The 14432-nt window shown below is 42.0% G+C and overlaps 1 protein-coding gene across 1 annotated transcript in view; it reads right to left on the reverse strand.

Moving 5' to 3' along the window:
- LOC126195501 (lipase 3-like) overlaps positions 1 to 14432 on the reverse strand; it is a 174794-nt gene that overhangs the window by 49108 nt on the left and 111254 nt on the right. Inside the window, exon 5 of the mRNA XM_049934129.1 lies at positions 7210 to 7404. Coding sequence (XP_049790086.1) covers positions 7210 to 7404 — 195 coding nt within the window. The remainder of the gene's footprint in view (positions 1 to 7209; positions 7405 to 14432) is intronic.

The following is a 14432-nucleotide window of genomic DNA, read 5'->3' on the forward strand; positions in this document are numbered from 1 at the left end:
ATCGAAGATCGTTTCGCAATTTCATTTGAACGGATGTGATTTTTTGGAAACTGCTCACCATCACTGAAAAGGATATTAGTGGCAAAATCCCAACATGAGGCAGTCCATAAAACCCAGAGATAGGTATACATATTTTACAGAAAGTTTCATAATAGCAAAAACTTCCAGTACCCAATTTGTGTTTACTGTCTGACAAGACTGGCAGAAACGTCAAGATTTACGGCCACCGAGGAAACATTGTAGTCGTTGGCCTGTGCAACAGGGGTTGCAGCAAATACATTATATATAATAAACAACACCGACTTCTGTTGATAATCTTTCTATTTAATTAATAAGGAAGACCCAGAATCCTTTAGAAAAGATAAGGTGAAAAAAATCGGAAAGAAGAAAAGGGAGGCACGCAGCAATCAGTTGCAATCCCATTAGGTTTTCTTATTCTTGCAAATCTATATTTCGGTTATAGATAGCCATCTTCAGTGCATTATCTTCTACGGACTCGTGGCAGTCCATGTCACCTTATGTCCTTGCAGGTGTATATGCAGAAGGACAGCCATTCCATCGATTGTCGTTTCGTTTTGGGCCCAAAATGGTGAACCCAGTTTTCATCACCTGCCCCAGTCCGGGACAAGAAGGTCTTCCACTCTGCTTCAAAACGTTGCAACAAATCAAGACAAATATTTTTTTCTGTGCGATTTGTGATCCTTCGTTAGACACCGCGGGACCCATCTTGCACACGCTTTTGAATATCCAAGAGTGCGGATAACAGCATCCACACTTCCCTTGCTGACTGACAGATGCAGCACCAACTGCCAGGTCGTAATGCATCTGTCCTCGCGAATGACAACATCGGCTCTGTGAAACATGTTAGGTGTGACAGCCTTCTGATGACCTCACCCTCCGTGCCCAGCGACTAACTGTATTTCTGTCTACAGCAGATGCTCCGTAGACTTTGCACAAGCGTTTGTGAATATGCCCCACAGTTTCTTTCTCTGCAATGAGAAATTCAGTGATGGCACATTTCTTGTAGTACATCACATACAGACGTCATTTTGAAACTGTCCTGCACCTACGCTATCTGTCGGAAATGACGCAAACTTGGCGCACTCACTCTGAAGACGTCAAATAATACGTACGTAATGTTTCGCAACCACAGCATTGTTTTCGACTGAGAAAAAAAATGCGGAGCACTACTTCCTGGGCCTCCCTCGTATTAAATTCTGCTTTTGACTTTGTAACAAACTTCAAATATCTGACTTCTCATTTTAGCTGTGTATCGCTGCCCAGTACTGTGTGCAGAGGGGTGTGGGCAGAACTGCGCATCACTTGGCCCCCTTAGGAGTCGATATTCCTTCTTTCTTTTTTACCAAATTTCATCGAAATCGGTTCAGCGCTTTAGAGGTGGACATATAACAGACACAGTTACTTTCGTATTTATAGTGTTAGTGTGGATTTTGGCAGCCAGTACGCTTGGAAAGCCAGTACATTAGTTAAGCAGTCAGATGGATATCCTAGGGCCGTAGCTGTGCGTTTTGTGCTGATAAATTATTTCAAGGGGATTTTTATGTTAGGCTCACCCGAGTCGAACTATATCAGAACAATTACGATGGTGGATAGCTTCGTAGCGTTTTTCCACAAGTTTAATAAACACGACAGATATACATGACACAGACTTTTAGACAGCAATAATTTTTCTCCTTTACTATTTACGTCTGCCCACGCTGAGGTAACTATTCAAAAAAAAAAAATGTTCAAATGATTGTGAAATCTTATGGGACTTAACAGCTAAGGTCATCAGTTCCTAAGCTTACACACTACTTAATTTTAATCATCCTAAGGACAAACACACACACCCACGCCCGCGGGAGGACTCGAACCTCCGCCGGGACCAGCCGCAGAGTCCATAACTGCATATCTATTCCATTGCGTGACTAAAGAAATAACGCGCTTCTGAGGCGAAGAATTCGCCGAGCCACGTTCGGAGCGCATTTTGATCCGGAAAGTAAGTTCCTTGAACGTTCTTTGATAGAGCGCGGAAAAGGAAAAAATTGAGGGCACAAGATCAAAAATGGCTCTGAGCACTATGGGACTCAACTGCTGAGGTCATTAGTCCCCTAGAACTTAGAACTAGTTAAACCTAACTAACCTAAGGACATCACAAACATCCATGCCCGAGGCAGGATTCGAACCTGCGACCGTAGCGGTCTTGCGGTTCCAGACTGTAGCGCCTTTAACCGCACGGCCACTTCGGGCGGCGGCACAAGATCAGGTGAACAAGGTGGGTGGGGAGTGACTTCCAAATCCAGCTCCTATATAGTGTTTCTTAACAAGCTAACAGAATGCGGGCGCGCGTTATCGTGAAGTAGCATCACTTTACGTCTTCCTGGTGGTGTGTCGTCTCAGTTGTTGACAGTAGATGTCAGCATCGTGGTTACACCTCGGGGAAGCAATTCGTACTACACCACACCGCCGCTTTTCCATCACATGCATAATATTTCCTTTCGTGGATGCGCGCGGGGCTTTGTACGGTGAGCTGTTACTTTGTTTGGGCTCAATCATTCCTCTATCACCCAGTAAAATTACAGGATAGGGATGGTTGGTGTTGTTCGATGAGTAAGCAGAGATGAACGTATCGCCACCCGCTGATTTTTGTGATATTGGCTTATACCACAGGTTCCCCGCCCCCTCCCCCACATTATCATTAACTATAGCACGTAACTACAATGTAGAATGAAAGCCTTCTTGGAACACTTTTATTTTTAAAATGATTAAGGATGAATGATGTTTAGTTTGTGTGTGTGTGTGTGTGTGTGTGTGTGTGTGTGTGTGTGTGAGAATGGAATTCATGGTGCATCACAAGTGCTACCTACAAATTCTTCTCAGATAAGAAAACTATCTATCCACAGTGAGGGCAGACAGTTCTTACAAAAGATATTGATTCCCCCGCATTACTCCTCTCCTTTGTGGCACTTACTTGACCTGCACACTCCAGCCCCATTTAAAATAACCGAATTGAAATGTGTGCACTATACTTACTGTTCATAAATCACCTGATTGCCACACGCCTTACTTCTGAAGAGGGAGAAATTGGACGATTTCAGGCTGTTGATGTTTAGTGTCTGATCACAGCCATTAATAGTAATAGTAATAGTAATAAAAAGAACAGTAACAATGTGTACAACACTAGAGTAGCCCTTCTGTAGTTATTGAAGGGTCGTGCTGTCAATTAATTCATTTATCTGTTTCAGAGCAGTTTTTGGACTACTGCAGGTGCTATCTATATCTTGGAGAAGATAATTTCAGGAGATATTTAGTATTTGTAACATATATGTTTTACCTTTACAATCAACGATGTACGGGACAAAGCAAAACATATGAATGCAGTGGTTGGACTATGTGAGGAACCTGCAACCTCCATCGCATTAATGCTATTAATTGAGATAAAAAGTTATTATTGATAACTTATATAACCAGTATTAGCATCTTACAAAACTGTGATAACAGTAAAGATTTTTTGAAAATAATTTAGTTTCATGACTGAAACAGAATCGTATTGTTTCGTTAACACGCCTCAGAAAATTTAATTTTACCCCTCAGGTTGGGAACCACTGGCTTGGAGCATACGGTACTCATACACCTGATTTTTTGAACCTTCGCAGTGGCATGCAAATGCCGCACAGTGGTGAAATGAACACAGCTTATCACATTTGCCAGTTCTATAGTACACTAACGTGGATCATTTTGGGCCAATGCGTTTAAAAGATTTTCATCAAACCCCGAAGGTCTTTCTGGACGTGGAACGTCATTAATCTCAAAAAGATCCATCTAGAAACGAAGAAACCGTTTTCCTTCCGTGCTCTGTCCAAAGGTATTATTTCTATACTCGGTGCAAATGTTTCTGGTGGCCTCCGCTGCTGTTACCCCTACAGTCAACTCAAACACAAGAATATGTCGAAAATGTTCTGATGTCTCAATTTGGCACTCCACTTCCTAGCGTCCAGAGCTTCACTTACTATCTTTAAATGACAAAATGACACTACGTAATCTCAGACAGCAACCGTGAACTACAGATAAAAAATGGCAATCGATAAATAAACCTATAGCAACCGCAATGCCAAAATGCAAAGCAAAAATTCTACGAACTTACGCACCAACCTAACACAGTCGTGAAAGTTGGGCTCAGGATACTGACTTTAATTTCCAACTTCTCAGAAAAGGGAATTTCTAGACAGAGGCCAAAAATATTGAAAATTTTGTATGGAATGGCGACCAAGTTTACAGAAAGAAATACGTTATTTAAATCGCAGCAGCATAAGAAGGTCGCAGTTCGTAGTAATATACGGCAAATCATCGAGTAAAACTGAAGTGATATCAGGTGTTTCCCAGGGAAGCGTCCTGGGACCTCTGCTGTTCCTGATCTATATAAATGACCTGGGTGACAATCTGAGCAGTTATCTTAGGTTGTTCGCAGATGATGCTGTAAGTTACCGCCAAGTAAGGTCATCCGAAGACCAGTATCAGTTACAAAGCGATTTAGAAAAGATTGCTGTATGGTGTGGCAGACGGCAGTTGACGCTAAATAACGAAAAGTGTGAGGTGATCCACATGAGTTCCAAAAGAAATCCGTTGGAATTCGATTACTCGATAAATAGTACAATGCCCTAGGCTGTCAATTAAACTAAGTACCTGGGTGTTAAAATTATGAACAACTTCAGTTGGAAAGACCACATATAAAATATTGTGGGAAAGGCGAGCCAAAGGTTGCGTTTCATTGGCAGGACACTTAGAAGATGCAACAAGTCCACTAAAGAGACAGCTTACACTACACTCGTTCGTCCTCTGTTAGAATATTGCTGCGCGGTGTGGGATCCTTACCTGGTGGGATTGACGGAGGACATCGAAAGGGTGCAAAAAAGGGCAGCTCGTTTTATATTATCACGTAATAGGGGAGAGAGCGTGGCAGATATGATACGCGAGTTGGGATGGAAGTCATTAAAGCAAAGACGTTTTTCGTCGCGGCGAGATCTATTTACGAAATTTCAGTCACCAACTTTCTCTTCCGAACGCGAAAATATTTTGTTGAGCCCAACCTACATAGGTAGGAATGATCATCAAAATAAAATAAGAGAAATCAGAGCTCGAACAGAAAGGTTTAGGTGTTCGTTTTTCCCGCGCGCTGTTCGGGAGTGGAATGGTAGAGAGATAGTATGATTGTGGTTCGATGAACCCTCTGCCAAGCACTTAAATGTGAATTGCAGAGTAATGATGTAGATGTAGATTCTGATTTTGATGTGTAACGTGGCCGGTCAATATCGTTTCACGAGTGTGTATGAACTCAGTTTATTTCATCAATAAAAGCGGGCAGTATGAACATTTTGGTCTAGGTTGATGGTTCTCATTCCGGTACAGTCCGTGTTTGCTGTCCAGTTGCGACAGAACAACTTACCTCAAGTCATGAGTAGCAAACATCTGTGACGCTTCCAGCGACAAATCGGGTTGGTCACCTTAGGTAATTCTAAAGTGGTAGTTTCCCGGTATACATCATTATTTGCTGCCGAAGGAGCGCCCAAGCTCTAAAGTGTCCCCCTCAGTTGTTGTAAGTATGTATTGCCATGCACGTTAACAAGAACATCGCCTTTTCATTTCGCTTCCAACTTCAGAAAATTCTTACCGCCTCCAGCGTCTCGCCCATCGTACTAGACTCCGTGTGTGCTATGTCCAACAATAAAAAAGAAGACTGTTCAGGCTCGTTACTAAGCTGATAACAGTAATATTCGTATTTGTACGCCATTTTAGCACATATCCCCTCTGTTTTAAGATTCAAAACACGTTCACGTTCCTCATATTGGCAACAAGCACGCTTTCGCCCCTCTAAAAGAGTTTCTGACACGTGTTCAGCTAAGAAAGGTGAACATAGAAATCTTTTAATCATTTGCTGGCTGGCTTTCATCCCGTGCTGACTGTGCACTCTGAAGATGTAAGTGTCAGTTCGCAGAAACGCTGCAAGCAAGAGGTGTTTGTTATATGTCAGAGCTCGTGTTCCGAGCATCTCGCATTTAATATATTTGTTTATGAGTCTAGAATGCGGAGTTCGTTGTGTTATTTCTCTCTTTAATTTTGAAAAAATGTGAGGTGGCCAGATGACAAGAGCGTATTTTTTCATTTCTTATAGTCTTCCTAATGACTTCAAAGTCCCTCGTAATTAGCTTCAGTTTCTCGTATTAGTTTCCTGCACTTTTGTTTCTAGGGGTAACGTTCTAGTAAGATTTCATGTTGGTTTTTAAAACTGAATGGAAGATTGCTAATTGTGAAATATACTTCCATTTGTGAAACCTATTTCTTACAACTTCTTCCGTGGTTAGGTGACCCTTATTTAACAGATATTACCTGGTGTTGATGTTTTCATCGTGAAGGTGTTTCCACGTGTATAGTGGCCAAATAATGCGAGTGTGAGTGTAATTATACATAATAAACAAATGAGTTAAATCAAGTGACGACTGGCTAGCGCTCGCACGTTTTATAACGGAGTTATAAATCAGTTAGTCTTAAAAATTAGTTTCAGATGTCTGCAACAGCTGAAAGTCTTTCGACTCAGATTTCAGTGAATTTGAAGCAATTTAGACTATTTTTCGACCGTGACTGTCTCAAGAAATATGTAAAGGTTTTTTAAATTACCGCTACCAGTCACAAACTTTGTCATCTTTTATAGTACTTATTTATTTAGCGATATGTTTCGAGGGTTAAACCTCATCTTCAGGCTAAATGGCATTACAAAAACAACTTTACATTAAGGCCATACTAATTCTACAGAACTGTTTGTGATCGTGATTCCAAGTTACTGCTACATTAGTGACAATTTGTGAACAGTGACCAAGAGAGCCACGGAAATGGATACACCGCAACACATCACAACGAGACTGCCACGCCAGAAGAACAAAGATGACCACATATTATGTAATATCAGTATATATTAATGTAAAGTTGTTTTTGTAATGCCATTTAGCCTGAAGATGAGGTTTTACCCTCGAAACATGTCGCTAAAAATAAGTAATCTAATAGTGGACAAATTTGTGACTGGTAGCGGTAATTTAAAAAACTTTACGGATTTCAGTGGGTAAGATCGCGAGGAGAGAGCAGTGGTAATGAGTGAGGAGAAAACGCGCAGCAGTAAGGGGAGGAGAGAGACGTATTGAGAGGGAGAGTGAGACAGACCATGTTGAGGTTGGCGGTGTATCCGGCGACGGTGTCGAGGAAGCGGGCGCACAGTGCTCGCCCCACGATCGGCGACCGGCACAGCGCAGACATCCGCGACCGCACCGCCCCCGCGTCCGGCGGAAACGCCCACACGCCGCCCATACGTGACGCCGTCTGGAAAGCAAGCGGGCCGTCCGTCATCTCCGAAACACTCTGTGTACCCACAGGGCTCTGACAATATTAAACAATACCTCTGATGTTCGATAATGATAGAAGGTAAAGAAAGGAATTAAAATTTGTGCCACAGTCGGGACTTGAATCCAGGTCTCTTGCTTACTAGGCAGATACGGTAAATATTACATCACCACAACGTATGGCTACCGCGCTGTACTGACTACCGTAATCCAGTGGCCTGTGCTGAAGTTGTGAATCGAAGTTTCTGTTAGGGAGGGCATTTGACTACGGTGGTCCATGCAGCTGTATTAGCCACACACTACAGTGGTGTAGTGGTTAGCACATCTGCCTAGTAGGTAGCCGGCACGGTAGCTCAGCGTGTTCGGTCGGAGGGTTAGTAGCTCTCTGTAATATAAAAAAACTGAGTTAATCGATCAACAACGAACTTAAACGGATGTCTTACGACGTCCGCCCGAGCAAATGCAACGAACCAAAGCGAACAAAATGAGACTAAAAAAAAAAGTAGGCGGGAAACCCAGGGTCAAAGTGCAGTTATGACACACATTTTAATTTGTTTCAACAGCTTCTATCATTATCGAAGATAAAGTTGAGACTCATATGTCTCAAGGACAATATAATTCTATCAGATCAATAGAGCACCACTTCAGTTGTTAAGAACTCTTGTAATTTCCACTGTCGGTTACGGTCATCGAATATCTTCATGTTATATGTATCTAAAATATTGCAAGCATTCTTTGGTATGAATTGAAACGGGTCTGATATTTTCCCCCCATTTCATTAACTCCTCTTTCCGGGTGTTTATCAGTAGCAGGAATGAGCTGATATTCTTCGTCCATTCTATAAACGAGTATGGGAAACTGGGGAGTGGCCATAAGACTGGTCGACTTCTCTCTTCATCCCCTTGCACAATAAGTGGTCAATCATGGACTGCTCCAACTACCCACTATTATTTTAGGTACAGATTCCGCCTTTTTACAAAAGACTGTTTCTTCTTGTTACTCAAACATGTTTCGGCACCTCTGTACCACCATCAGTGGGTGCCGAAACATGTTCGGGTAACAAGGAAAAACAGTGTTTTGCATAAGAGGTGGGACGTATATGCAATAATTTTAACGGCAAACACGCCAAAAATACAAGAGCTCTAAGTACAAAAGATGAATATACCGAACTATCGCTCAAATATCCCACGCCACTGAGAAAGTAGGTCTTTCTTATGTATTTGGTATTTTTTAAAAACCATTTGGGCCATCTCTGGAAAACGGCGCTTTTAGTGTCCTTGGTGAAGTTTGGTAGCGGTTCTCTTTTTAGTACCCTGAGCTTTTCTGTTACCACAACATTACTTCATTTCCCGCTAAACTATATTTGCTGTTCCTCGTATCATTTCCAGTACCATTGCGCTCTTGTAAGGGATTTTACGATCGGCCTGGTTTCATCAACTGAATGGTTGTCAGCACTGTTAGTTATTACATCGCACTTTGCATGAAGTTCTACTAAGTCTTTCTGTGTCTGCCTGATCCACAGGTACCCAGTGGCTTTACCTTTGTTGGCCACTGCCACTTTGAAGATCTTACAGGATAGCCTATGGAGGTCCACGCTGTAGGTGACGGCCGAGAGCTGGTCATCTTCTGACGGCTAGGGAAGGTTTTCTTGGTGTGGGTAGAGTTGGCGATTGGATTTGTACCATCACCTGCCATCTGGTAGAACCCTTGGTCCCACTGTCTTTTCGCAAGAAATTCTTTTCTTGTAAATCGAAGGTTTTATTGGGTTGTCTTGTTTAGGGACAGGCACTTTGCTACCTACATGACTGACGGTCTGACTAATGCGATATACTGTCATAGTTTGATACTCGTCGATAGATGTTTCGAGGCATACATTTGTGGAAGGATAGTATGCCACATCTAGTTTGATTTTCATTCGTTTCGGTAGTATACAGTTATTCTAGAGCGAATGAAACTGATACATATGAGTAAATCGGAAGTCTTAAGCTACTTTGCTACTGTGCTAAGCATATAACCCATCTAGTTCTTGAATCAGATTTCACTGTACAGTCGGTTACGCTGAGCATCATTTTTATTAACCTTACTTACAAAATTATAATTTTGGTGAATCTGCGTAGAAAAAATTACAGCACGGATTCAGAAAATATTGTTCTTGCGAAACAAAACTAGTTCTTCATTCAGACGAGACAATGAGTGCTATCGACAGAGGATCTCAAATTGATTCCACATTTTTAGATTACCAGGGGCTTTTGACCCCTTCCTTATAAATGGCTTCCGATGAAACAGCCTGCTTCTGGAGTATCGTCCCATTTGTGGAGTCTTAAAGGTCACACTTAGCAGTAAATCGCGGAGAGTTAGCAAAATTGATATCTGACGTTCCCCAACGAAATGTTGCTGGTGCTCAGCTGTTCCTGATCTATATAAACGATCTCAGAGGAAATCTGAGCTGCCCTCTTGGATTGTTTGGAGATGATGTTCTCATTTACGTCTAGTAAAATCATTATAAGATCACAAATAATTGCTAAAAGATTTTGCCGGCCCTAGTGGCCGAGCGGTTCTAGGCGCTACAAACTGGAACCGCGCGACCGCTGCGGTAGCAGGTTAGAATCCTTAGGTTACTTAGGTTTAAGTAGTTCTAAAGAACTGATGACCTCAGAAGTAAAGTCCCATAGTGCTCAGAGCCATTTGAACCATTTTTTGATAAAAGATTTGGAAAAGATATCTGTGTGGTATGGAAAGTGGCAGCTGACTCTAAATAAAGAAAAGTGTGAGGTCATCGTTATTAGTACTAGGCGGCGTTTTGTTTGTGGAACACTTAGAAAATGCAACAGATGTACTAAAGAGACTGCCTCCATTGCGCTTGTCCGTCCTCTTCGGAAGCATTGCTGCGCTGTATGGGATCCTTACCAGATAGGACTGACGGAGGGCACTGTGAAAGTTCGAAGAAGGGCAGCTCGTTTTGTATTAGCGCGAAACAGGGCAGAGAGTGCCGTGGACATGATACACGAGATGGGCCGCTTTCCTTGCAGCGAGACATTTTCATGAAATTTCAATCACCATTTTTCGCTTTCGCAAGCAAATATATTTTGTTGGTGTCCAGCTACATAGGGAGCAATTCTTGCTTTTCCCGTTTGGGTTAACTAAGCACCACGCGCTAATTTCAATGCTTCCTCGTGTTCTTCTTTCTTCTTCCTCCAGTATTCTTTCGTCGTCTCACTGGGTATCCTTTTTCTATCCTCAGACCATTTTGACTCTCTCATCTTCTCCCTCCTCCCTTGGGATACTTCCGTTTTTAACACTTCCTTCCTAAAAATCTCTCTTTCTGTTGCATCTTTTATCATTTATGTCGTTTCTTCCCAAAACTCTCTTAACTTCTTGAATCGTGGCCACTTTGATTTATTGTCCCATAGATGTTAAAAAATCTGTTTGCTTAACCTGTTGCAGTTCATTCTGTATAAATGTCGAAAAAATAGCAGTCGCATCTTCCGTAGTGTTTCAGCTATGTTTTCTACGTTACGATATAGTTCTTCATTACTTCTCAGTTTCCAAATCTGTGTATTTCTTAGCGAACTGATTATTTTTCGAACGACTCTTCTTTCGAGGACTTCAAGTTCGTGTAATTTGTAATTCAGTATGAGGCGTGGCGCCTTATATCGCTCCTGTCTAGAGCCTGTGTATCGGGAAAATGATCTTGCTTGCACAGTGACAGATGTTCTGAAGCGGGTTCAGTCTAATATGTAGCTCTAATTTTCATCCACCACAGAACAGCAGCGCACAGAGAACACCAAAAAACAGGCCAAGAGCTTGTTTTTGTAAATTATTCTTTTTTTCCCTTGAAGGCTTTTTTGTTTATTTATGTTTGCACAGTTTTCTATATGCTTTTAATAGTGTGAATGATGCATGGATGTGGGCTAAAGTAAATATGTAGATCATTGTTCTACTGATAAACTAGCGTGAGAAATTTTTAAGACCGTGTGAATGCAGACGAATTTTGTATCATAATGTGTTAAGCAAGTTTATGGCAAAAGGAAAGCTAATTCGAGTGCAAATGAAAATAGTTAATAATGTAAACTATGAACAAAATGTCAGAATGTTAAATATGTGTTTGGGGAAAAAGTAAAGATCGAAAGTGTGTTATTTGTTGACTGGTTAGTCAAGAAAAGCGCGGACGAACGGGGGAGAATAATGTTCTCTTCTTTTTTATTTTTTTATTGGCCTTAAAGAAAACTGACCAATGAGAACGGAATATTCTTCGCTCTTCTTTTCTCTTGGAGATGTAGAATGCTTACAGCAGTCTAAGGTAGTTGGAGCGCAGCCTTTTCAGTGGTACGGTCGTGTGTAGTATGAGCTCAGAAGGAAGTTATAATTTGCCAGTTTCAGTTACGCTACATGTTTTAGAAGTGTTTTAAAGTGAATACATATTTATTCCGTTGTGCATTTTAGAAAGTACGGAATTTTTAAGGAATTTTGTGTATGAGAAAAGGCAGTAATTCCGCGTGGCATATTGAGCAGATTGGTGACTAAAAACATGAGTCCATTAGACACCGATAAACTTAATAGTATAGCGAGCATTTTCATTCAAGAACAATCCGTACTTAGTAGCTGTTCAGATTTCGGGAAATACGTTACCAAAACTTGCTAACGTGAATGAAAGGGTTTGTACTTAACTGTGTTAAGATTAAGATTAGCATGGGCTTGGCAGTGAACGTGTTCATTATCAAGGTTCAGAATATACCAAAGTCTTGCCAGTATTTCCACCTTTCATTCAAAATTAAGACCTTTTCCCGATTCTTGGCCCGGCCAGAGTGGCCGAGCGGTTCTAGGCGCTTCAGTCTGGAACCGCGCGACTGCTACGGTCGCAGGTTCGAATCCTGCCTCGGGCATGGATGTGTGTGATGTCCTTAGGTTAGTTAGGTTTAAGTATTTCTAAGCTCTAGGGGACTGATGACCCCAGATGTTAAGTCCCATAATGCTCACAGCCATTTTTGAACCTATTCTTGGAATAGTTACGTTGTATGCAGTCTGGTGCAAATTGCAGTACGGTAGGTTTCTGCTCGGCTTTCCTACCGGCAATCTGCTGCAACGAGTTCACACATAGGTGCAGGTAAGTGACGAAATGGAACCGCGCTGCCGCAAGTACTAAACATTTACTTGCATAGAAACATTCTGGTTTTACTACTGTGTTGTAGTGCTATATTTTCAATTTTTTGTTGTTGTAAATTTTTCTGGTTATACCACATACTCTCTCGATTTTACGTACCCTTTCTTCTACAATGAGTTTCTTAAGCTATTTTCTTGAACGTTTTCTCCCAAATGTTAAATTTATTAACCCTGGTTATCCGTCCAATACCTGATAGTAGGATTTACGAAGCATTTGTTATGTTTGACACAAGTCTTGTTTTTCCTACAGAAATTCCTAATCCGGCTTTGTTGGCTATTTGTATTTCTGCATTTGTCGGGTTTTCAGAAAGAATGGCAAAATCGTCCGCAAATGCTACGCAGTGAATTTAAATACCTTTATTCTTAGTCCGGAGTCTTTTTGGTGATAGTTTATGTTCTTTTAGTTTTTGTTTCCATTCTCTTACTATTTTCTCCAGGACAGAGCTAAAGAGGAGTGGAGACAGCCCGTCACATTGCCTTACACCTGTTTTTATTTTGAATGCCTTAGATATTTCACCCCGAAACGTAGTTTCGATTTGGTGTTAGTGAGCGATTCAAGAATAAGGTTTACTAGTTTAGATTTATTGTTAAATTCTCGGATCACTCTGCTTAGGCCGGCCGGAGTGGACGAGCGGTTCTAGGCGCCACAGTCCGGAACCGCGATGCTGCTGCTACGGTCGCAGGTTCGAATCCTGCCTCGGGCTTGGATATGTGTGATGTCCTTAGGTTTGTTAGGTTTAAGTAGTTCTAAGTTCTAGGGGAATGATGACCTCAGAAGTTCAGTCCCATAGTGCTCAGAGCCATTTTTGAACTCTGCCTAGTTTTTTCATATCAACCGCATCAAATGCCTTTTTAAAATTTATAAATTTTACAGCCATGTCTTTGTAAGTCTGTGATGGAATGTGGGGTAAATATCGCCGTAATAAAATAAGAGAAACCAGATCTCGTAGGGAAACATTTAAGTGCTCGCTTTTCCCGCGCTCATCTCGAGATTGGAACGTTAGAGAAATAGTCTGAAGGTGGTTAATGAACGCTATGCCAGACACTAAAGTGTAAACTGCAGAGCAGTCATTTACACGCAGTTACGGCGGGAAACAGGGGGTGGTGGGGTGGCGTGCACGTTTGGTAATACTTGGAAACTTGTGGTAAATTCCTATGTGATCAAACTGCTGAGGTCATCGGCCTCAAGGCTTACACACTACTGTATCTACCCTTAACTTACGCTAAGGACAACATGCACACCCATGGCCGAGGGAGGACTCGAACCTTCGACTGGGGGAGCCGCGCGAACCGTGGCAACGCGCCTTAAATCGAGCGGCTAACCCGCGCGGCTGGTAATTCTACACCTCTGGGACCATTAAATCCACCCCACTACCTTGGCTTCCTGTTCTCTGCAGTATAGCTCCACCACATCTTAGGCAGCAACCTGCCTTTGTTAATGAATGGCGTAAAATCTCCTCCAACACCAACCTTCCAATCCATTAGGACATTGCCCCAAATCTTTCCCGACGAAGATCTAGAAGACCACCATGGAGAACAGCTCAAGACCTTATGGCTACGTCTTACGATGCTATGGATTCATGGAAAAATGAATGGTCTCAGACTGGACAATCCAAGAACTGCAGTGCGGTTAAAGGCGCTGCAGTCTGGAACTGCGAGACCGCTACGGTCGCAGGTTCGAATCCTGCCTCGGGCATGGATGTTTGTGATGTCCTTAGGTTAGTTAGGTTTAACTAGTTCTAAGTTCTAGGGGACTAATGACCTCAGCAGTTGAGTCCCATGGTGCTCAGAGCCATTTGAACCATTTTAGCCAAGAACTGCAGTGAAATATCACCTGATGGAAACCTACCTGGTACAGACCTGACAAGAAGAAAAACTTGGGTTATA

This window comes from Schistocerca nitens, chromosome 7, assembly GCF_023898315.1.
Source record: "Schistocerca nitens isolate TAMUIC-IGC-003100 chromosome 7, iqSchNite1.1, whole genome shotgun sequence".
NCBI classification, from domain to species: domain Eukaryota; kingdom Metazoa; phylum Arthropoda; class Insecta; order Orthoptera; family Acrididae; genus Schistocerca; species Schistocerca nitens.